Source organism: Indicator indicator, chromosome 12 (genome assembly GCF_027791375.1).
Source record: "Indicator indicator isolate 239-I01 chromosome 12, UM_Iind_1.1, whole genome shotgun sequence".
NCBI classification, from domain to species: Eukaryota; Metazoa; Chordata; class Aves; order Piciformes; family Indicatoridae; genus Indicator; species Indicator indicator.
The window spans coordinates 24,350,192-24,373,920 of record NC_072021.1 but is presented as its reverse complement, the minus strand read 5'-3'; the positions used below and the strand labels follow the sequence as shown (position 1 = coordinate 24,373,920).

The 23,729-nt window shown below is 53.8% G+C and overlaps 3 protein-coding genes across 3 annotated transcripts in view; 1 reads left to right on the top strand and 2 right to left on the bottom strand.

Moving 5' to 3' along the window:
• Positions 1-356: 356 nt before the first annotated feature.
• Positions 357-10,790, bottom strand: FBXL6 (F-box and leucine rich repeat protein 6). Its single transcript, XM_054385425.1, has 8 exons — positions 10,781-10,790; positions 10,067-10,286; positions 9,069-9,171; positions 5,754-5,876; positions 5,045-5,309; positions 4,231-4,462; positions 3,878-4,001; positions 357-584 (listed from the first exon to the last, which is right to left on the bottom strand). The coding sequence occupies exons 1-8, from the start codon at positions 10,788-10,790 to the stop codon at positions 357-359; spliced, it is 1,305 nt and encodes a 434-aa protein (XP_054241400.1).
• Positions 10,791-10,955: 165 nt separating this feature from the next.
• ADCK5 (aarF domain containing kinase 5) lies at positions 10,956-23,436 on the top strand. Its single transcript, XM_054385424.1, has 17 exons — positions 10,956-10,967; positions 11,195-11,292; positions 11,690-11,848; positions 13,330-13,473; positions 13,736-13,811; positions 14,624-14,824; positions 15,516-15,656; positions 16,650-16,763; positions 17,372-17,503; positions 17,858-17,941; positions 19,844-19,925; positions 20,038-20,116; positions 20,554-20,645; positions 21,534-21,786; positions 22,542-22,658; positions 23,231-23,296; positions 23,415-23,436. Exons 1-17 carry the CDS (start codon positions 10,956-10,958, stop codon positions 23,434-23,436), a joined length of 1,872 nt encoding a protein of 623 aa, XP_054241399.1.
• A 165-nt stretch (positions 23,437-23,601) lies between these two features.
• CPSF1 (cleavage and polyadenylation specific factor 1) overlaps positions 23,602-23,729 on the bottom strand; it is a 32,870-nt gene continuing 32,742 nt past the window's right edge. Inside the window, exon 38 of the mRNA XM_054385422.1 lies at positions 23,602-23,649. Coding sequence (XP_054241397.1) covers positions 23,602-23,649 — 48 coding nt within the window. The remainder of the gene's footprint in view (positions 23,650-23,729) is intronic.

Sequence of the window (23,729 nt, the reverse complement as noted above, 5' to 3'; positions counted from 1 at the left end):
CAGCACCGCAACTCCGTTCAGCACCGTGGACAGCGTCTCTTCGGCTCTTTCCGGCTCCTTTCGGCTCCTTTCGGCTTCGTTCAAACCCCCTCCGCTATCTCCCGGTTCTTCAATACCGGAGACAACGTCTCTGTTCGGTTCTTTTCGGCTTCGTTCAGTCCCGGTGAAGCCTCCGGTAGCTAGCGGTGGTTACTGGTGCAGCCTCCAGTAGCTCCCGGTAGCGCCCAACGCTTTAACCTCTGCTCCGTTCAGTCCCTTTCAGCTCACAGTAGCTCCCAGCGGCTCCTGGTGCAGCCTCCAGTAGCTCCCAATAGCTTTCACTCCAGGTTCAGTGGCTCCAAGTAGCTCCCATTTCTTCAGCACTGGGATCGACGGCTCCCTTCAGTCCCTTTCAGCTCCCGGTAACTCCCGTGGCTCCTGGTGCAGCCTCCGGTAGCTTCCAGTAGCTCCCAGTGCAGGTTCAGTGGCTCCCAGTAGCTCCCGGTACCTCCCGGTTCTTCAATCCGGGGAGCTCCCTTCAGCCCCCAGTAGCAGCTCCCAATAACCCCCAGTAGCAGCTCCCAGTAGCCGCCAGTAGCTCCCAGCTGGAGGTTCCCAGTGCAGCCGGGAGCGGGTGGGGGGAAAAAGGAGCGGTGGCGGATTTATTTTAGGGGGGGGGGGGTCCCCGGTGGGGGTGGGTCAGGGGGGTCCCCGGTGCCACCGCCACTGCGCTCGGGGAGCCCCGAGTGGGAGAGACTGGGGCGGGGGGCGGAGCTTAAAGGAAGAAGGCGGAGCCGAGGGGGCGGGGCCTCACCAGGGGTGGAGCTAAATGGGGGAAGGGCCAAATGGGGGGATGGAATCCCGGGGAAGGAGAACCCTGAGAATGGACTGGGATGGGGTGGGAATGGACTGGGATGAGATGGAGATGAAATGGGATGAGATAGAGATGAAGATGGATTGGGGTGGGGATGGACTGGGATAGAGTGGAAACAGACTGGGGTGGGGCAGAGATGGAATGAGATGGATTGGGATGGACTAGGATAGACAGAGATAGGATGCATTGGGACAGACTGGGATGGACTGGGATGAGATGGAATGGGATTGACAGGGGTAGGGTGACAATGGACTGGGATGAAATAAAATGGAAGTAATTGTGATGGACTGGAATTAATTGGGATGCATTTGCAGTGGGAAGAAGTTTGGATGAACTGGGATGAAATGGGGATGGACTGGGATGAGGTGGGGATGGACTGGGATGGAGCAAGCTGAACTGGGAGAGACTGGGATGGGAAGGAGACAGGGATGAACTGGGATGGGAATGGGGTGAACTTGGCTTGAAAGGAGTTTGAGCTAAACTGGATTGAACTGGGCTGAAATGAACTGGAACTGGTCTGTTCCAGCCTGGTGCCAGAACTGGGACAAACTGGGAGCAATGGGAAAGGGTGGGGGAGGGGCAGAGAGTGGGGGAGGGATTGGGGTGCAGGTGGTAGCCCTTCCCCCCCCGCGGGACCCGCAGTAATTTGCATATTAATGAAGCTTAATGAGGGGGGAGGGGCAGCCCCAGCTGGGACTCAGAACCATCATTAATATGGTAATTGGCCCCACCCCCTCCCAGTGCCCAACTGGGAGCCAACTGGGAGCCAACTGGGAGCCAACTGGGAGCCAGGGAGGCCTAACTGGGAGGTGAAGTGATGTAACTGGGGCCCTATTACCTCCTTGCTGTGCAATTCCCAGTTAACCCAGCATGCCATGTTTAGTGCTAGGTGGTGCTCCCAGTATACCCAGTTAAACCTTACAGGTGTGTCCAGTTACCCCCACCAGTGTTCTCAGTACCCTTACTGGTGCATCCATCAGTGCTCCCAGTGCACCCAGTTAACCCTGACCAGTGCACCCAGCATGGGAAGGGTTAACCCTGCCCAGTGCTCCCAGTACAGCACAGCTGCTCTTCACCTAGATGATCCCGAAGGTCACTCCCAACCCAGCCCTTTCTCATTCTGTGATTCCCATGCTGGATGCACTGGTGAGGGCTAACTGGGTGTACTGGGAGCACTGGGTAGGGTTAACCCTTCCTATACCAAGAAGCTATTGATCCATTCATTCCCCATCCTAGTTCACCCCAGTCCATCCCACCCTAGTTCAACCCATTTCCATCCCATCCCAGTTCATCCCATCCCTCCCACTCCAGTCCATCCCCATCCCCTTCCCATCCCAGTTCATCCTGGTCTATCTCAGCCCATCCCATCCCAGTTCAACCCATCTGCAACCCATCCCAGTCTATCTTAGTGCATCCCAGTTCCTCCCACTTCAACCCATCCCCATCCCAGTCCACCTCATTCTATTCCATCCCAGTTCAACCCAGCCCATCCCATTTCACAAATTCATGGAATGGTTTGGGTTGGAAGGGGCCTTGAAGACCACCCAGTTCCAACCTCCCCACTATGCACTGGAGCAGGTTGCTCCAGGCCTCATCCAACCTGGCCTTGAACACCTCCAGGAAAGAGGCATCCAGGACCTCCTTGGGCAACCTGTTCCAGTGTCTCACCACCAGTTTCTTCCAATCTGAATCCACCACCCCTTGTCCTACCACAAGTCCTGGTACAAAGTCCCTTCCCAGCTTTCCTGGAGCCCCCTTGATGTCCTGGAAGGCCACCAGAAGGTCTCCTCAGAACCTTCTCTTCTCCAGGCTCAACAGCACCAATTCTCTCATCCTGTCTCCATGAGGAGGTTCTCCAACTCTCTGATCATCTTCATGGCCTCCTCTGGACCCACTCCAGCAGCTCCATGTCCTTCTCCTGCCCTGATGTCCACAGCCCAATGCATCCCCGTGCACCCCAGTCCATCCCATGTCTCCTACCCCAGTTCGTCCCAGACCCATCCCACCCCTCTCATTCCAGTTCATCTCCAGCCCCATTCCAGTTCATCCCAGTCCATCCTTTCCACCCCAGTTCATCGCAGCTCCACTCCAGTGCATCCCAGCCCCCGTCCTATCTCTCCCATCCCATTCCTGCTCTATTCACATGCTTCCCATTCCAGTTCACCCCAGCTTCGCTCCAGCTTATCCCATTTCATCCCAGCCCCACCTCATCCCAGCTCATGCTCATCTCCATCCCATGCCCACTCCAGTTCATTCCATCTCCATCCCCTCCCAGTCCACCCCCATCTCATCCCAGTCCATCCCAGTTCCACTCCCCAGGAAGTTCCCCCCCTCAAGCCAGCAGCAGGGCTGGGTCAGAAGCTTTACTGGGACCTGCCCCCAAAGTGGGGAGGTCCAAACTGGGAAGTACAAAATGTGAGGATACAAACTGGGAGGTCATGGACCCAAGCAGTGCTGCCAACTGGTCCAGGAGCTTGGACGGGTCCAGGAACTCCAGGAAGGGCTTTGGGGGAGCTCCTGGCCAGGGGTCTGCTGGTGGCCATAAGGCTACTGGTGGCCAGGGATTTCCTTGTCACCATGGGTCTTCTGTGGGGCTTCTGGTGGCCATGGGGCTTCCGGTCACTGTGCATGTCCATGTAACCATGAAACTCACGGTGGTCATGGGCCTTCTAGGCACCATGGATCCCCTGGTCACCATGGACCTCCTGGTGGTTGTGGGTCTCTTGGTACCATGGGGCTTGTGGTGGCCATGGGCTTCCTGGTCATTGTGGTTCCACTGGTCACTGTGAATCTCTTACAGGCCATGGGTCTCCTTTTGACTATGGAGCTCCTGGTCATCATAGATCTCCTGGTCACCACAAGGCTCCTTGTCACTGTGGGTCTTCTGGTGGCCACAGTACCCCTGGACTCATGGGACTTTGTGCACCATGGACCTCATGGTGGCTCCTACTGGCCTTGAGGTTGCTGGTCACCATGGATCTCCTGGTGGCTGTGGTTCTCCTGGTCACCACGACAGTGTCCAACCAGCACCTCCAGGCACCTGGTCACCTCCTCACGCCCTTGATGGGCCCTCTTGGTGCCCCTGGGCAACCAGCGACAGGATGACAGGTTGAGGTAGCACAACCCCGGGCAGGTGGCCAGGAGGACACTGGTGGGGAGGTGCCACATCACTGTGGTGGTCACCACCGTATGGTGGTCATCACCTCGTGGTGGTCGCTGTGGTGCCACCTCATGACGGTCACCTTGTGGTGTCACCTCATGGCGGTTTTCACCTTACTACTGGTCATACCCTCATGGTGTCACCTCATGGTGATCATCACCTCGTGGTGGTCACTCTGGTGCCACCTCTCCACCTCAAGCCTGCCCCCAAAGCTCACCTGAGACCTTCGGCGGTGATCTTGGTGCCAGCCAAGTTCAGGGACCTCAATGGTGCGTCATGGCTGAAGGTGGCCATGGCCTGGGCCAGGTCTCCAGGCTCAAAGTGGCGTCCAGCCAGGTCCAGCTCCTGAAGACTCCGCCGCCACTTCCGGGCCAGGGCGGCACTGCCCTCGGCCAGCCGCGGGACGCGCTCGGAGCCGCACGGCAACCCCAGGTAGAGACTCTCCAGCTCTGTGGGGACACCACCCGTGGCACCAGGGCTGCACCAGCACCTGGCCACCACACGGCCAGCACGTGGCTGACAGGGCAAGGAACGAGCAGGACATGGCCAACAGAGCAGGACGTGGCCAAGGCACAGCCAAGGCTTGGCCAAGATATGACCAAGAGGCCAAGACGTGACCAAGGTGTGGCCAAGAAGAGGTTACCAAGACATGACCAAGACTTAGCCAACAAGATAAGGCATAGTCAAGACGTGAACAAGACACGACCAAGATGAAACCAAGACGACAAGATACACCTACAAGATTTCCTCTTGTATGACCAAGAGGTAAAGACATGGCCAAGGCATGACCAAGAAAACACATCATCACCAAGATACAGCCACGAAGACAGAGACATGACCAAGCTACGGCCAAGACATGACCAAGAAGACAGAGACATGACCAAGACATGACCAAGGTGACAAGATAGGGCCAAGACATGACCAAGAAGCCAGGACATGGCCAAGCCATGCCAAAACCACATCCAACAACCCCTGCCAGCACATCCTCCCCGCGTGGTGGTCCCCGTGCTGACATGGGGCTGGGTTCTCACCATGGCAGGGCAGGTCCAGCAGCCCCCGGGGGGTGACGCGGGCACAGCCGCGCAGGTCCAGCAGCCGCAGCCGGGGGGACCTGTGGAGGAGTCTCCGCAGCAGAAGGTCCCCAACGCCGCTGCCACCCCCGGGGCTGGCCAGGGACAGCTCCAGCAGCTGTGGGAAGCCATCAGAGGTGCCACCACCACCACCAGGGCAGGTGACACCAGCAGGAGGCTGGCGGCAGGGGCGGGGGTCCAAGGTGACATTGAGGAGGCGAAGAACCTGGGAGACAGATGGTCAAGGAGGTGACAAAGAGGACAAGGAGGGAACAATTTTGGGGAGAGAAGAAGGTGGGGGGACAATTTTTGGGGGGTGATGACACAAGGTGGGGGCTTGGGCACAATTTGGGGGTGTTGGGGAAAACTTTTGGCATGGGGTGTCAGGGGGCTGCCACTTTGGTGTCACCTTCAACTGGGGACAGAAAGGACAAGAAAGGGACAATGTTTTGGGGGGGGTGGTACAACTTCGGGAATTTGGGGACAATTCTGGGGGGAAGACTATTCGGGGGGGGGGCAGGGGGTGTCACTCTGGTGTCACCTTCCGCTGGGGACAAGGATCAGGGGGAACATTTTGAAGGGAGGAGACTCACAGATTCAGGAGGGCAAGCGACACAAGGGAGGGTTTGGGGACAATGTGGAGGGGGCAGGGGGTCCACTTCGATGTCACCTTGAGCTGGGGACAGGCACCTTGCAGCCCCTCCACCGGCAGCAGAAGGGGGGGGCCCAGGCCGCTGCACCCCCCTGGCCCCGTGTCCAGCTCCAGGAGCTGCAGCTGTGGGCAGAGACCCCCCTGCGGGAGGGCCCAGACCTATAAGTATGGGGCAAAAACCTGCAAGTGTAAGGCTGGGACCCACTTATGGGTCCTGCCCCCCAAGTTAGGGGTCCCACCCTCCCATTTATGGGTCCCAGTCCCACACTTATGAGTCCCAGCCCTCACTGTATGGCTCCCTGTCCCCCACTTATGGGTCCCACCCCCCACATATGGGTCCAGCCCCAGACTTATGGGTCCCAGCCCCCTAAGTGTGGGTCCCTGTTCCCCAACTCACAGCCAGTGCAGGCAAAATGGGGGGGGCCCATCGGGGGTCGCAGCTCAGGAGCAGCTCCTGGAGGGGTGGTCCCAGGGGGGTCAGGAATGGAAGGAGGGGAGGAGGGTCCAGCTAGAATGGGAGGGACCCCACAGTTAATTAATTGACTAATAAAGGTTAATTGATTAACTAATGGGGGGGCTGACTTAAGGGGGGGAGTAACCAAAGGAGGGTTCAAATAATGGGGGGGAAATTACACTTTTTGCCCCTCAATACCTCCCATTTCTCCCCATGTGTTTTGCCCTCCTCATTTTTTACCACCCCCAAACACCCCCAGCTTTTGCTCCCCCCAAGTACCTCCCCATTTTTAACCCCCAATTTTTATCCCCCACCTTTTAACACCCTCCAAATTGTACCTCCCAAACTGTAGCCCCCAAAACACCCTCACTTTTTACCTCCCACATTTTACCCACCAAGTTTTTGCCACCCCCCCCTCCCCCTTCCCCTCCCCCCCCACCCATTTTTTGTCCCCCCCTCATTTTTTTTTTTTTTTTTTTTTTTTTTTTTTTTTTTTTTTTTTTTTTTTTTTTTTTTTTTTTTTTTTTTTTTTTTTTTTTTTTTTTTTTTTTTTTTTTTTTTTTTTTTTTTTTTTTTTTTTTTTTTTTTTTTTTTTTTTTTTTTTTTTTTTTTTTTTTTTTTTTTTTTTTTTTTTTTTTTTTTTTTTTTTTTCTTTTTTTTTTTTTTTTTTTTTTTTTTTTTTTTTTTTTTTTTTTTTTTTTTTTTTTTTTTTTTTTTTTTTGTTTTTTTTTTTTTTTTTTTTTTTTTTTTTTTTTTTTTTTTTTTTTTTTTTTTTTTTTTTTTTTTTTTTTTTTTTTTTTTTTTTTTTTTTTTTTTTTTTTTTTTTTTTTTTTTTTTTTGTTTTTTTTTTTTTTTTTTTTTTTTTTTTTTTTTTTTTTTTTTTTTTTTTTTTTTTTTTTTTTTTTTTTTTTTTTTTTTTTTTTTTTTTTTTTTTTTTTTTTCTTTTTTTTTTTTTTTTTTTTTTTTTTTTTTTTTTTTTTTTTTTTTTTTTTTTTTTTTTTTTTTTTTTTTTTTTTTTTTTTTTTTTTTTTTTTTTTTTTTTTTGTTTTTTTTTTTTTTTTTTTTTTTTTTTTTTTTTTTTTTTTTTTTTTTTTTTTTTTTTTTTTTTTTTTTTTTTTTTTTTTTTTTTTTTTTTCTTTTTTTTTTTTTTTTTTTTTTTTTTTTTTTTTTTTTGTTTTTTTTTTTTTTTTTTTTTTTTTTTTTTTTTTTTTTTTTTTTTTTTTTTTTTTTTTTTTTTTTTCTTTTTTTTTTTTTTTTTTTTTTTTTTTTTTTTTTTGTTTTTTTTTTTTTTTTTTTTTTTTTTTTTTTTTTTTTTTTTTTTTTTTTTTTTTTTTTTTTTTTTTTTTTTTTTTTTTTTTTTTTTTTTTTTTTTTTTTTTTTTTTTTGTTTTTTTTTTTTTTTTTTTTTTTTTTTTTTTTTTTTTTTTTTTTTTTTTTTTTTTTTTTTTTTTTTTTTTTTTTTTTTTTTTTTTTTTTTTTTTTTTTTTTTTTTTTTGTTTTTTTTTTTTTTTTTTTTTTTTTTTTTTTTTTTTTTTTTTTTTTTTTTTTTTTTTTTTTTTTTTTTTTTTTGTTTTTTTTTTTTTTTTTTTTTTTTTTTTTTTTTTTTTTTTTTTTTTTTTTTTTTTTTTTTTTTTTTTTTTTTTTTTTTTTTTTTTTTTTTTTTTTTTTTTTTTTTTTTTTTTTTTTTTTTTTTTTTTTTTTTTTTCTTTTTTTTTTTTTTTTTTTTTTTTTTTTTTTTTTTTTTTGTTTTTTTTTTTTTTTTTTTTTTTTTTTTTTTTTTTTTTGTTTTTTTTTTTTTTTTTTTTTTTTTTTTTTTTGTTTTTTTTTTTTTTTTTTTTTTTTTTTTTTTTTTTTTTTTTTTTTTTTTTTTTTTTTTTTTTTTTTTTTTTTTTTTTGTTTTTTTTTTTTTTTTTTTTTTTTTTTTTTTTTTTTTTTTTTTTTTTTTTTTTTTTTTTTTTTTTTTTTTTTTTTGTTTTTTTTTTTTTTTTTTTTTTTTTCTTTTTTTTTTTTTTTTTTTTTTTTTTTTTTTTTTTTTTTTTTTGTTTTTTTTTTTTTTTTTTTTTTTTTTTTTTTTTTTTTTTTTTTTTTTTTTTTTTTTTTTTTTTTTTTTTTTTTTTTTTTTTTTTTTTTTTTTGTTTTTTTTTTTTTTTTTTTTTTTTTTTTTTTTTTTTTTTTTTTTTTTTTTTTTTTTTTTTTTTTTTTTTTTTTTTTTTTTTTTTTTTTTTTTTTTTTTGTTTTTTTTTTTTTTTTTTTTTTTTTTTTGTTTTTTTTTTTTTTTTTTTTTTTTTTTTTTTTTTTTTTTTTTTTTTTTTTTTTTTTTTTTTTTTTTTTTTTTTTTTTTTTTTTTTTTTTTTTTTTTTTTTTGTTTTTTTTTTTTTTTTTTTTTTTTTTTTTTTTTTTTTTTTTTTTTTTTTTTTTTTTTTTTTTTTTTTTTTTTTTTTTTTTTTTTTTTTTTTTTTTTTTTTTTTTTTTTTTTTTTTTTGTTTTTTTTTTTTTTTTTTTTTTTTTTTTTGTTTTTTTTTTTTTTTTTTTTTTTTTTTTTTTTTTTTTTTTTTTTTTTTTTTTGTTTTTTTTTTTTTTTTTTTTTTTTTTTTTTTTTTTTTTTTTTTTGTTTTTTTTTTTTTTTTTTTTTTTTTTTTTTTTTTTTTTTTTTTTTTTTTTTTTTTTTGTTTTTTTTTTTTTTTTTTTTTTTTTTTTTTTTTGTTTTTTTTTTTTTTTTTTTTGTTTTTTTTTTTTTTTTTTTTTTTTTTTTTTTTTTTTTTTTTTTTTTTTTTTTTTTTTTTTTTGTTTTTTTTTTTTTTTTTTTTTTTTTTTTTTTTTTTTTTTTTTTTTTTTTTTTTTTTTTTTTTCTTGCCCCCTCCCTGCCCTCCCCACACGCACCTGGCACAGCCTCAGCTGCAGCCGCCGCAGGTTGGGGCAGGGTGGGGGTGGGGCTGGGACCCCCCCGCATCGGGACAGGGACAGCGACAGGAGTTGGGGGCAGCTGGCAGAGAGAGCCTGGGGTGTGCAGCAGGACCCATAAGTGGGGAGCTGGGACCCATAAGTGGCTCCCATCCCCCACTTATGGGTCCTGCCACCCAATTACAGGTCCCTCCCCACACTTAGAGGTCCCAACCCCCACTTATGGGTCCCAGTCCGCTACTTATGGGTCCTGCCCCCCTTATTGTGGGGCCCAACCCCTCTTATGAGTGCCAGCCCCTCACTTATGAGTCCTGCCCCCCAAGTTATGGGACCCAGCCACCACTTATGTGTCCTGCCCCACACTATGGGTCCAGCCCCTCCAAGTCTCACCTGCAGCAGGGACCCCACATGGCTCTTCCATCCCTGCAGCTCAAACTCCTGCAGCAGCCTCAACCTTTGCAGGGGAAATGTCACTTCTGGGGCTGCCCCACATCTATGGGCCTAGCCCCACATCTATGGGGTTGCCCTGCATATGTAGGGGGGTGTCATGAGGGTCATCCCCCCCCGACTTATGGGGCAGCCCCACAGCACCCACCTGCTCTTTGCCAACTCACAGAAGGGACTCAGGCTTTTGGGGGGCCGCTTTGGGGCTGGTGCCCCCCATGTGTGCCCCCCAAGTGAGACCTTTTGCCAAAGGTGGGGGTCAGAGGCTACCAGGTTCCACAGGCGACAGACACGGGCGACCCTACGGGGGGAAATATGTGGGGCAGCCCCACAGACATGGGGCTGGACCCAGAGATGTGGTGGAGCTGGACCCCCAATAACCCCCCCCCCCCAGTGAGATCTTCCCGTGATGGATCCACATTGGTGGTTCTGGGGGGTGCTTATGACAACGTCATCTGCTCCACACGTGTGGGGTAACCCCACAGAGTGGGGGTCAGGCCCATATCTATGGGGCAGCCCCACGAGTGCCCCACCTGCAGAGGATGGGAACGGCGCCATCCTGCCCCATGGCCGCCTGGAAGACGCGGAGCAGGACCTCAGGGGGCAGGTCCCTGCCCCACAAGTTCCTCTGGCCCACGGCACCATCGCCTTCGGTCTCCTCCTGCCGCCGCCTCTTGCGCCGTGGGGTGGGATGTAGTGCAGAGAGCTGTGGGGCAGGGGCTTCTTTGTGCCCCAGAGATGAGACTTGTGGGGCTGGAAGTGGAGCTGTGGGGCTGAGAGATTGCAGGGCAGTAGGGTCAGAGCCATGGGGGGGACAGGACATTACCAAGATGCCCCTAGCATGCCCCACACATGTCCCAGTGAACCCCACATCCAGCCCCACAGCTGCCCTATTTGTGACCCACATCCAGCCCCAGAGCAGGACCCCATCTCTGGCCCCATAGCAGCCTCACATTTTGCCCCATAGCATGGCACACATCTGCCCCATATCCTGCCACATATCCACCTCCATAGCCCCACACCTGCCCCCTAGTGAGCCCCAGACTCAGCCCCATTGCCCCACATTCTGCCCCACAGCAGCCACGTATCTCCATATCAAGCCCCATAGCACCACCCACATCTTGCCCCATATCCAGCCCCATAGGATGACTCACAGAGAGCTCCACAGCCAGCCCCATATCTGCCCCACATCGAGTCCCATATGCAGCTCTATATTGAGCCCCACGTTCAATTCCACAGCCCCATACCCATCTCCATAGCGGGAAACACATCCTGCCCCATATCCCACCCTATGGACCCTTATTCACCCCATGGCGGGACACACATCCTGCCCCATCTCCAACCCCGCAGCCCCACATTCAGCCCCATGGCGGGACACACATCCTGCCCCATCTCCAACCCCGCAGCCCCACATTCAGCCCGATGGCGGGACAGGCATCCTGCCCCACATCAATCCCTACAGCCCCATATCCAACCCCACAGCCAGCCCACCCAGCAGCGGGACACACATCCTGCCCTACATCTCTATCCAGCCCCACAGCCCCACATCCAGCCCTTCCAGCCCCACACTCATGGGTTCCTCCCCCCTGCCCCCCCCCCGTTAATCTCCCATCTTTCCCCCTCCCCCCCGCTACTTCACCTCCCTTCTTTCCCCCCTCTAGTCTCTGACGCACTTCCGGCCCCTGCACGCTCACCTCCCGGCCGCCGCCATCTTGTCCAAGGAGCGTGGCCCAAAGGGGGAAGGGGCGGAGAATAAGGCGTGACACACGCAAAGGCCCCGCCCCTCTGTGTATGCCCCCGCCCCCTCTGCCCACCCGTGCTCGCAGCCAGTCAGAGGCCAGCAGAGGCGTGGTTTCACTTCACCACGCCCACCAATCCAAACTTACCAATCAGAGGCGAACGGGGCGTGGCCCAAGGTCCCTATTCGGGACCCGGCGGAAAGAGCCGAGGCCATGGGGCTGCGCCGGGCGGTGAGGGGGGGGCGACTTCCCTGGGACCCTGCGAACCCTCCCCAAAATGGGACCCTCCCCAAGGACCGAGACCCAACTCCCAGGGACTCCTCTCAGGGCTGGGACCCCCGTCAGGACCCCCTAAAACTTCCCGGGACCCCCCAGTGCTCCTCCCCCTGTGATCCCCTCTGGCCACGCCCCCTCTAGGACCCTCCTCGGGACCTTCCCCGACTTGGGACCCCCACCCAAGAACCGAGACTCCGTCGGGGACCCTTTCCCAGGGCGGGAGCTCCCCCGAGGACGCCCCAAAACTTCCCGGGACACCCCAAAACTCCTCTCCCTGCGACCTCCCCAGCCACGCCCCCTGTGGGATTCCCGCCCAATGATCGATGCCTCCTCCGGAACCCCCGCACCCTAATTTAGAACTCCCATCGGGACCCCCTGTCCCATTCACTCTCCTCGGGACCCTGCTGAGACTCTCTCCCGGGAACACCCCAGGGCTGGGAACCCCCCAGTGACTCCCCCACAACTCCATAAAACTTTCTAGGGCACCCCCAGCTCCGCCCCGTGGGAACCCCGCGGGCTCCCCCCCCCGCCCAGACTGTCCCCCCGGCTCCAAAGAACCGAGAACCCATACCCGGGATGCACGTGGCCCATTGCCCCGCCCTGAACTTCCCCTCCCGTACCCCCAAAATCTACCTGCCCTCTCTGACCTCCATCCACCCCCCAAATATGGGAATCCCCCCAAATTTGGGACCCCCTCCCCGCAGCACGCCCCTGACATTGGGACACCCTCCACCCAAGACCACCCCCCCAGGACCCTGCCCTATGACCTCCTTTGGCTCCTCCCCTTCTGATGTCATGACCCCATTGGCCCTGCCTCCTCAACCCCTATTGGCACCACCCCCAGGATCCCATTGGCTCCACCCTCTGGGTGACCCCACCCCAGAATCCTTATTGGCCATGACCCTTCATAACCCCACTCCCTGGCTCCAAATTGACTCCACCCCCCCACACTGGCCCCCTTGACCCCACTGGCCACAGCCCTGAATTGCTCCACCCCTTTAATGGCTCCACCCCTTAAATCCCATTGGCTATGGCCCTAAATAACCCTGCCCCCTGGATCCCTATTGGCCCTACTAAGCCATGGCTCCACCCCACCAAGACCACATGACCTCCCCTGACCTCACCTCCCTTGACCCCTCCCCTTCCAAACCTCATGACCCCTCCTTGAATCCTCCACCTTCCATTGGCCATGCCCCTTCCCACTTAGCCACGCCCTCAGTGCCCCACCCCTGGGGGAGGTGGGGGGGGGGTGTAGGACCCCATGTGACCTTTGACCCCCACTTGCCTTCCCACCCCTCCACACTTTCCCCAGGTCCAGTTTTGCCGCTGCCCCCCCCAGCTGTGGAGACCCCCTGGGAGGGGACCTCGGTGATGTGGGGCTAGGGCTGTGGGGCTGGGGTTGGGGGGTTGGGGAGGGACCTGTAGGGAGGGACCTGTGGGGCTGGGAAGGTATCTATGGGGCTGGATCTATGGTCTAGGGGGGGATCTGTGGGGCAGGATCTATGGGGCTGGATCTGTGGTGCTAGGGAGGAACCAATGAGGCTGGAGCTATGGGGCTGGGGGTATCTGTGGGGCTGGGGAGACACCCATGGGGTTGGATCTGTGGGGCTAGGGAGGATCAGTGAGGCTATGGGGCTGGGGGAAAATCTCTGGGGCCGGGGGTGGTTCTGTGCGTCCCAGGAGGGGATTCTTTGGGGCAGAGGGTGGGATGTGGGGCAATATGTGGGGCAGGGATGCCTCTATGGGTCCCAACCTTCAACTCCTTTCCTTCTGCCCCTCAGGAGGCCACTTGTGGGGCTGGTGCGCCCCACACTTGTGGGGCTGGGGCTGGGGATGCCCCTGGCCGGGGGCTGGATCCTGACGACCGAGAGCCCCGAGAGCCGGCGGCTGAGGCTGCTGCTGGAGGGGGCTGGGCGCTTCCTCAGGTCCGGGGCACGGCTGGGCCGGGGCTGGCTGTGTGGTGAGGTGGGGTGGGATGTGGGTCACACTGTGGGGCAGGGGTGGGGTGGGATGTGGGTCACACTGTGGGGCAGGGGTGGGGTGGGATGTGGGTCACACTGTGGGGCAGGGGTGGGGTGGGATGTGGGTCACACTGTGGGGCAGGGGTGGGATGTGGGTCACACTGTGGGGCAGGTGTGGGTCTCTCTGGGGCCCACTGAGAGGCTGAGCCCCCAGGTGCCCCTGCAGGTCCTTGGCCGTGGGTCTCCAGATCTCCCTGGACTATTGGTGGACCCTGAACGTGGAGCTGCGAGGGGTGGATGAGGTGAGGACCTGTGGGGCAGGGATGTGTGGGGCTGGAGACACTTGAGGTTCTTGGTGGCTTCTTGAGGGTCTCAGCAACCTCTTGAGGGCCTTGAGAAACCTCCTCTTGAGGATTTTGTTGATCTCTTGAGGGTTCTGGTGGCCACCTGAGAAACTTGGTGGCCATTTTGGGCCTTGTTTGCCATTGAGGACCTCGGTGCCCTCCTGAGAATTTTTGTGGCCATTGAAAGTCTGGGTGACCACTTAAGGGCTTTGGTGACCATTGAGGATCTTGGTGGCCATTGGAAGTCTTGATGACATCTTGAGGACTTTGTTGGTGTCTTCTGGATCTTGGTGACCACTTGAGGACCTTGATGGCCATTTTGGGCCTTGGTACCCATATGAGGATCTCAATGACCACTAGGCCACTGAGGGTCTTGTTGACCTCTTGAGAGTCTTCTTGACCTCTTGAAGATCTTGGTGACCCCTTGAGCATCTCGATGACTGCTTGAGAGCCTCACTGGCCATTGAGGGTCTTGGTGACCTTTTGAAGATCTTGGTGACCCCTTGAGCATCTCGATGACTGCTTGAGAGCCTCATTGGCCATTGAGGGTCTTGGTGACCTCTTGAAGATCTTGGTGATCCCTTGAGGATCTCAAAGACCTCTTGAGAATCTGGATGGCCATCGAGGTTCTTGATGGTCACTGAGGTGCCCAGCAGCCACTCGGGGGCCTGGTTGACCACTCAGGGTCCTCATTGACCTCTCATTGTTCTTGGTGGCCACTGATGACCTCGTTGGCCACCACTGACCGCCTTGTCCCCCCCTGCTGCCAGGAGAGCGCAGCCTTCGCGGCCACCATGTCGCGGTGCCACCGGCGCGGTGCCGAGCGGCTCCTGATGGGGGCGCTGCGCAACGGAGGCCTCTACATCAAACTGGGCCAAGGGCTCTGCTCCTTCGGCCACATCCTGCCACCGGAGTACGGGGACATCCTGCAGAGCCTGGAGGACAAGGCCCTGCGCCAGGAGCACAGCGAGGTGAGGGACAAAGGGCACCTGGGGGCGGCAGGGGTGGGCACCTCCAGATCCTGAATGGTCTTTGTGTGCCTCACTCCCTCCTGTCCCTCATGTTCTTCATCATGCTCCTCATCTTCTTCATGCTCCTCGTGGCTCTCACGTTCTTCGTGATGCTCTTCATGTTCTTTGTGTTCTTCTTCATGTTCCTCAGGATATTCCTCATCTGCTTCACGTCTCTCATGTTCTTGATGTTCTTCTTCACACTCCTCATGTTTTTCATGTTCTTCCTCATATCCCTCATGTTCATTGCGTTCTTCATGCTCTTCATGATGTCTTCGTTGTCCCCATAGCCCTCATCATGGTGTCCCCCATCATGGTGTCCCCCATCATGGTGTCCCCCATCATGGTGTCCCCCATCATGGTGTCCCTCATCATGGTGTCCCTCGTGTCCTCTGTGTTCCTCATGTTCTTCATTGTCCCCCAATGTCCTTCGTGATCTCCTCGTTGTCCCAAATGTCCCTATGATGTCTCAATGTCCTCCATGTCCCCATGATGTCCTCATGTCCCCATGATGTCCTCAACTTGCCCATCTGTTCCTGGAGGACTTTCAGGCCACCTTGTCCCTATGGGGTCCCCCTGTTTTCTGTGATGTCCCACCATCCTCCATGTCCTTGATGTCCCCAATGTCTTTGATGTCCCCATGATGTCCCAGGTTGACCGCCTGTTCCTGGAGGACTTCCAGACCACCCCAGCTGGACTCTTCCAACACTTTGACTACCAACCCTTGGCTGCTGCCAGCCTGGCCCAGGTCCATCGTGCCACCCTCCCCGATGGCACCCCGGTGGCCGTCAAGGTAGGACCTGGGGAGAGGGACACACCTGTCACTTGTCACCTAGGGACCACCTTGGGTCATCCCAGCCCCAAAGATTCCCCTTGGAACCCTCCTGAGATCCAGGTCTAGGTTCTTTGGGGTCAAGCTCACCAGTAGGCCCCACCCTGGCCATCAGGGTGGCACTGGGGGACACACACCTGTCCCTTGTCACTTGGGGACCCCCCTGGGACACTGGGACACCCCCAGCTTGGGTCATCCCAACCTCAAAGATCCCCCCTTGGAACCCCCCTGAGATCCTTCAAGGTTCAGGTTCTTCAGGGTCCCATCCCAGTAACCACCCAGATACCCTTCTGGGCCCCCTACCTCTTCCCAGTAACCTCCCAGTCCCTTCCCAATCCCTCCCAGTCTCCTCCAGTCCCCTCCCAAACCTCCTCCCATTCCCCTCCTAGTCTCTTCCAGTCCTCTCCCAGTTGCTCCCAGTCCTCTTGAGGTCCCTCACAGTCCACTCACAAACCTCCTCTCAGTCCTCCTCAGTGGCTCCCAGTCCGTTCCAGTCTCCTCCCAGTCCCTCCCAAACCTGCTCTCAGTCCCTGCCAGTGCCTACCAGTTGCACCCAGTCCCCCTCAGTGGCTCTCAGTCCCTCCCAAGCCCACTCCCAGTCCATCCCAGACTCTTCCCAATCCCCTCCCAGATCCTCCCAAACATCCTTCTCTATCCTTTTCAGTGGCTCCCAGTCCATCCCAGTTTCTTCCCAGACGCCTCCCCATCCCTCTCAAATCTCCTCTCAATCACCCCCAGTGTCTCCCAGTCACTCCCAGTCCCTCCCAGTCCCTCCCCAGCCTCCTCCCAGTCATTCCCAGCCCATCCCAGTCTCTTCCCAATCCCTCCCAAACCTCCTCTCAGTCGCCCCCTAGTGGCTCCCAGTCTCTCCAAGTCCCCCCCAGATTTCCTCCCAGTGGCTCCCACTGCCTCCCAGCCCTGCTGCCAGCGTCCCCCAGTGTCTGTGTGGTGCAGGTGCAGTACCTGGACCTCCGGGAGCGCTTCCATGGGGACATCCGGACGCTGGAGCTGCTGCTGCGGCTGGTGGGGGCCCTGCACCCTGCCTTCGGCCTGGGCTGGGTGCTGCAGGTGACAGGGGGGACAGGGCACACCCCGGCACTCACCCCCACCCCCTGGCACCTTCTGCTCTCCAGCTGGCACCCCTGGGCTGGGTGCTGCAGGTGGCACCCATGGGTGACAAAGGGACACCATGACCCTGTCCTCTTGTCACCCTCTCTCACCTCTTTGTGACCCTCTGTCCCCTTCTGTCACCCCCTTGTCACCTCCTTATCACCCCCTTGTCACCTCCTGTCACCCTTTGTCCCTATGCTGGGTGCTGCAGGTGGCACCCACAGATGATGGGGTGACCCACACCCTGACCATGTCACCTTCTGTCACCTCCTTGTCACATTCTGTCACCCTCCATCCCCTCCTGCCACCCCTTTGTCACCCCCCTTATCACCTTCTTTACCCCTTTGTCACTCTCTTATCACCTTTGTCACCCCCTTGGTCACCTCCTGTCACCCTTTTCTCCTACACTGGATGTTGCAGGTGGATTTCATGGGTCCCTGTCACCTTCTTGTCACCTTTTCCCCCCTCGTCACCTCCTGTCACCCTTTTTGCCCTGTGCTGGCTGCCACGGGCAGCTCCCTGGGTGGCAGGGGCACCGCTGAGGCTGTCCCCTGCTGTCCCCACAGGAGCTGAAGGGGACACTGGCCCAGGAGCTGGACTTCGAGCAGGAGGGGCTGAACGCCGAGCGCTGCGCCAGGGACCTCAGCCACTGCCACTTCCTGGTGGTGCCACGTGTCCACTGGGACAGGAGCAGCAAGGTGGGCACTGGGGGCACTGGGACAGGCTGGGAGGCGCTGGGACAAGGGACACAGTGGGGACAGGGACATGGCGGTGCCCTGGGTGAGCTGGGACAGGAGCAGCAGGATGGGCGCTGGGAACACCGGGAGGCACTGCGCCCCTGCGCCCACGTCCCAGCGTCCTCCTGCTGTCCCCAGCGTCCTCCTTTTCCCCATGTCCCAAACCTCCCCGTCGTGTCCCCCATGTCCCCACAATACCCAGGCCGTCCCCAGCGTCCCCGTGAGGTCCCCAACGCCCTCATTACCCCCGTGTCCCCATGGTGGCCAATATCCCCAGTCCCCAGCACGTTCTGACCCTGCCCTGGCTGTCCCCAGCGGGTGCTGACGTCGGATTTCTGCGAGGGCTGCAAGATCACCAACGTGGAGGGGCTGCGGCAGCAGGGACTGCGCCTGCAGGACGTCAGTGACACACCCGGGGGGCTGGGGGGTCCTGAGTGGTCCCAGAGGCTCCCAGTGGCTTTGCAGGGGATCCTGAGGGCCCTGGAGGGGGTCCCAGTGGCTTTTGGGGGGTTCCTGAGGAGTCTGGGGGGGGTCCCAGTGGCTTTTAGGGGCTCCTGAGGAGTCTGGGGGGGTCCCAGTGGCTTTTGGGGGGGTCCTGAGGAGTCTGGGGGGGGTCCCAGTGGCTTTGGGGGGTTCCTGAGGAGTCTGGGGGGGGTCCCAGTGGCTTTTGGGGGTTCCTGAGGAGTCTGGAGGGGGTCCCAGTGGCTTTTGGGGGTTCCTGAGGAGTCTGGGTGGGGTCCCAGTGGCATTTGGGGGTTCCTGAGGAGTCTGGGGGGGGTCCCAGTGGCTTTGGGGGGTTCTGAGGAGTCTGGGGGGGTCCCAGTGGCTTTGGGGGGTTCCTGAGGAGTCTGGGAGGGGTCCCAGTGGCTTTTGGGGGGTTCCTGAGGAGTCTGGGGGGGGTCCCAGTGGCTTTTGGGGGTTCCTGAGGAGTCTGGGGGGGGTCCCAGTGGCTTTTGGGGGGTTCCTGAGGAGTCTGGGGGGGGTCCCAGTGGCTTTTGGGGGTTCCTGAGGAGTCTGGGGGGGGTCCCAGTGGCTTTTGGGGGTTCTGAGGAGTCTGGGGGGGTCCCAGTGGCTTTGGAGGGTTCTGAGGAGTCTGGGGGGGTCCCAGTGGCTTTTGGGGGTTCTGAGGAGTCTGGGGGGGGTCCCAGTGGCGTTGGGGGGTTCCTGAGGAGTCTGGGGGGGTCCCAGTGGCTTTGGGGGGTTCCTGAGGAGTCTGGGTGGGATCCCAGTGGCTTTGGGGGGTTCCTGAGGGCCCTGGAGGGGAGTCCCAGTGGCTTTGGGGGGTTCCTGAGGAGTCTGGGGGGGGTCCCAGTGGCTTTTGGGGGGTTTCTGAGGAGTCTGGGGGGGGTCCCAGTGGCGTTTGGGGGTTCCTGAGGAGTCTGGGGGGGGTCCCAGTGGCTTTGGGGGGTTCCTGAGGAGTCTGGGGGGGGTCCCAGTGGCTTTTGGGGGGTTCCTGAGGAGTCTGGGGGGGGTCCCAGTGGCTTTAGGAGGGGTTCTGAGGAGTCTGGGGGGGGTCCCAGTGGGTTTTGGGGGTTCCTGAGGAGTCTGGGGGGGTCCAGTGGCTTTTGGGGGGTTCCTGAGGAGTCTGGGGGTGTCCCAGTGGCTTTAGGAGGGGTTCTGAGGAGTCTGGGGGGAGGTCCAGTGGCTTTGTAGGGATTCCGAGGAGTCTCAGGGGGGAAGGGGTCCCAGTGGCTTTGGGGAGGGGTTCTGAGGAGTCTGTGGTGGTCCCCATGGCTTTGGGAGGGGGTCCTGAGGAGTCTGGGGGGGGTCCCAGTGGCTTCTGGGGGTTCCTGAGGAGTTTCAGGGGGTCTCAATGGCTTTGGAGGGGATCCTGAGGGGGCTGGGGTAGTCCCAGTGGCTCTGGGGGGTTCTGAGGAGTCTGAGGAGGGTCCCTGTGGCTTTGGGGGGTCCAGAGGGGTTCCTGAGGGGGGGCTCCTGGGGTAGGAGGTGGAGTCCAAGGTCTGGTTTGTCCCAGAGGTTTCTGTGGGGGTGTTGGAGGGTGGAGGAGCGAGGGCTGATCCAGGGAGGTTGGGGGGGTCTGAGGAATCTGAGGTGGTGGTCTGGAATAATGTGAGGGGAGTCCTGAGGGGTCTTGAATAATCTGGGGGGGGGGGGGGGTCTTGAATAATTTGGGGAGTCAAGAGGGGTCTTAAATAATTTGAGGGGGTATTAAATAATTTGGAGGGGCCCCAGAGAGGTCTTAAATAATTTGTGGGGGATCAAGAGGGGTCTTAAATAATTGGAGGAGGGGTCTTGAATGATTTGGGGGGGGGTCCCAGCCGTGTTCCTGGTGCCCCCCAGGCTGCAGAGAAGCTGATCAGAGTCTTCGCCGAGCAGATTTTCTACACCGGCTTCATCCACGCCGACCCCCACCCTGGGAATGGTACCTTTGGGGGTGGGGGGACCCCAAAATAAAGGGGGGGGGCCCTCTAATAATGAAGGGGGGGGGTCCCTGAAATGTTTTAACTCCCCCCCCCCCTACTCTCCTCCCCCAGTGCTGGTGAGAAGAGGCCCTGACGGCAAAGCCCAGCTGGTGCTGCTGGACCATGGCTTGTACGAGGAGCTGAGCGAGAGGTGGGGGCTTAAAATTTGGGGAGGGGGGAGCTTGAAACAGGGGAGGGGGTACAAAATAGGGAGGGTATCCCTTAAAACTGGGGGGGGGGGGGCATTAAAGCGGAAAGGGGTCCCCTAAAATGGGGTTGGGGGTGTTAATAGTGGGGCTGAGGGGGGATAGGGGGGGAGCACCCAAAAAGGGGCGGGGGGGGGGTCCTCAAATGGGTGGGGCTTAAAATGGGGAGTGGGGGGGCTAAAATTGGGGGGAGGGCTCAGATAGGGTTGGGGGAGTCAAACTGGGGGGGGCTTTTTGGGGGGATCTTTTGGGTGGGGAGGTACTTGGGGGGGTTCCTACTGGGGGTGGACTTTTGGGGGGGGGTCGTTTTGGGGGGGGGGTGTTCTGGGGCTCTCCTCTGGGGCTCTCCTCGGGGGGGTCTGAGCCCTGTGTGCCCCCCCAGGGACCGCCTGTCCCTGTGCCAGCTCTGGAGAGCCATCGTCCTGCGCGACCACCAAGCCATGAGGCAGCGCTCGGCCGAGCTGGGCGTCAAGGGTGAGCAGCCCCCCGCGGCCTTCAGCCTCGCCTTATCATCATCTTCACCTTCCTTTTCACCTTCATCTTCACCTTCTTCATAATCTTGATCTTTATCTTCAGCTTCATCTTCCTCCTGACCACCCCACCCTGACCTTCAACCCCTTCTTGAGGTGCTACAAGCCCAATCCTTGACCCCTTGAGGTTCTCCAACCCCTGGCCCTTCATCCTCAGGGTTCTGTGTCCTCCATCAATGTTCTCCAATCCTTGACCCCTTGAGGTTCTCCAACCCCTGGCCCTTCATCCTCAGGGTTCTCTGTCCTCCATCAATGTTCTCCAATCCTTGACCCCTTGAGGTTCTACAACCTCGACTCTTTGGGGTGCTACAAGCCTTGGCCTTGAGTTTTGAGGTTCTCTAACTCTTGACCTTCATATTTGAGGTGCTACAACCCTTGACCTCATTCCTTGGCTTCCATCAAGGTTCTTCAACCCCTTGACCTTAACCCTTAAGGTGCTACAACTCTTGACCTTGACCCTTGAGGTGCTTCACCCCAAACTTTGATTCCTTGAGGTTCTCCAACCCTTGCCCTTCATCTTTGAGGTTCTTCAACCCTTGTTTTTCATCCTTGAGGTTCTCCAACCTTAATCTTGACCTCTTGGTGTGCCCTGGCCTCTACCAAGGTTCTCCAACCCTCAATCTCAACCCCTTGGTGTGCAATGGTCTCCACCAGGGTTTTCCAGCCCTTATTGTTCATCCTTCAGGTGCTCCAACCCCCAACCTTGACCCTTTGGTGTGTCATGACCTCCACCAGGGTCACTTCATCAGGGTTCTCCAGCCATCAACCTTGACCCCTTGGGGTGCTTCACCCCTTCCTTCTCCCCCCCCTCACTGTGTCCCACCACCAGCAGATTACTTCCTGTTCTGCGAGATCCTGCTGCAGCGGCCGCTGGGCACCGGCCCCTGGACCTTGGCCAACGTGCTGACGCGGGCAGAGAGGGACTACATGCAGGAGATGGTGGCCCAGCGCTTCGAGAAGGTGGTGGAGATCCTGAGGGCCCTGCCCCGGCCCATGCTGCTGGTCTTCCGCAACCTCAACACCGTGAGGAGCATCAACGCCGCCCTGGGGGCTCCTGTGGACCGCTACTTCCTGATGGCCAAGAGGTGAGGAGCTTGGAGGACAGCAGAAGGTGGGGCTGGGGCTCAGCGGTGGGACCCTGGGGTGGTGGGAGCGAGGTCATGGAAGCATCAGGTGATTGGAGCATGGAGACGTGGAAGGGTGGGACCCAGGAACTGTGAGACCAGGGCACCATGGCATCATGAGAGGGTGGAGTCATGGAACCATGGAGTCATGGAATGATGGAACCATGGGATCATGCAAACATGGGATCATGGAATGATGACATCATGGAATTTTGGGACCAAGGAATCAGATGATCATGGAACCCTGGAGTGATGGAGACACGGAACCATGAGGTCAGAGAGTCACAGAAATATGGAACTATGAGATCATGAAACCATCAAATCATGGATGCCTGGGAACATGAGATCATGGACCATGGAGTCATGGAACCATGGGATACAGGGATCAGGGAAGCATAGGATTGTGTTCATGGAGTCATGGAACCAAGGAACCATGAGATCATTGACCCATGAGTTTGTGAGGGCATGGGATGATGGATCCATGGGATGATGAATCCATGGGATGATGGATCCATGGGATGATGGAACCACCAAATCATGGAACTATAGACCCAAGGAACCATGGGATGTGATGGAGCCATGGGATCAACCCCTCCAGCCCTGACTTGGTGTCATCTCCAAAGTGCCTGAGGGTTGCTGGATCTCCTGAGGTTGTGGGGGGGAGCTTTGGGGTGTCCCCAGGCTGTGTCCCACCAGCTCCTGGCTCTGTCCCCCAGCGCTGTGAGGAGCTGGAGCAGGCTGACCGGGGAGAAGGCAACTGGAATCCGTGGGAGCAGCTTCTTCTGCTGGCTCAGGGTGACCTGGGAGAGCCTCAAGTTTGAGGTGGCCCTGAGGTGAGGGTCAAGGGAGGATGATGATGGGGACATGGGGATGAAGGGTGATGATTGATGATGGTTCAAGGTAGCCCAGGAGAACCTCAAGTTTGAGGTGGCCAGAAGGTGAAGACTGGAGTTGATGATGATGATGATGATGATGATGATGATAGTGGGAAGTTGGGGATGGGGAAATGATGATGATAGGGGATGATAGAGGGTGATGATGAAGGTGATGATGATGATGAGGGGGTTGATGATAACAATGATGGGATGATGAAGATGGGTGGTGATGATAATGATCAAGATGAGGATGATGATAAGATGATGATGGGGATGAAGAAGATGAGGGTGATGATGAGGGAGTTGGGGATGGGGGCGATGATGGAGATGATGATGATGAAGATTAGGGGACAATGAAGATGATGATGGAGATGAGGATGATGCTGATGATGAGGAGATGATGATGGGGATGCTGATGCTGGGTGATGCCAACGCCCATGTCGGTGCTGGTGCTGGTGGTGGGGTGACAAAGCTGAAGGTGATGAAGCTGAAGGTGATGAAGCTGAAGTCCCCCTGTTTGTGCCCCCCAGGCTGGACTCACTGTCCCTGAAGGTCACCAGGTCCTTCCTGCGGTTCCTCTCCTCCTGGGGGCTGCTGCCCCACAGTGAGCAGCTCCAGCCCCTCCTGCAGGGCTAGTTGGGGTCTGGACCCACAGCCTCACCCACAGCTGACCCCTGCCCCACAACTACCCCACGACTGCCTCCTGCCCCACAGCCATCCCCAGACCCCCAAATAAACCCCCCAAAAATCCCAGCTCCAGGGAGGGATTTTTTTTCCTCTTTCTTTATAAACTTGTGGGGCACAGGAAGGGGGTTGGGGGGCATTTGTGGGGCACAGGAAGGGGGTTGGGGGGCATTTGTGGGGCACAGGAAGGGGGTTGGGGGACGCTTGTGGGGCCCCCTCAGAAGTGAGCTGTCACTCGGTCGATCTCCAGCAGGTCCTCCAGGATCTGGGGAGGAGAAAAGGTGTCAGGGTCTGTGTGGGCGAATGTGTGGGGCAGGAGGTGTGGGGCAGAGTGAGTCTGCACAT

Bases quoted from the DNA above. Each gene is read 5' to 3' on its own strand.
- FBXL6 (XM_054385425.1), bottom strand. The intron at 4,463-5,044 runs GTGAGAACCCAG...GTGTCCCCACAG, and splicing joins GCTGGACCTGCCCTGCCATG to AGCTGGAGAGTCTCTACCTG. The intron at 4,002-4,230 runs GTGAGCTTTGGG...CCTCCCCACCAG, and splicing joins ATCACCGCCGAAGGTCTCAG to TGTCCTCCTGGCCACCTGCC.
- ADCK5 (XM_054385424.1), top strand. The intron at 20,117-20,553 runs GTGGGGGCTTAA...GTGCCCCCCCAG, and splicing joins TACGAGGAGCTGAGCGAGAG to GGACCGCCTGTCCCTGTGCC. The intron at 23,297-23,414 runs GCCCCACAGTGA...CCTGCCCCACAG, and splicing joins CTCTCCTCCTGGGGGCTGCT to CCATCCCCAGACCCCCAAAT.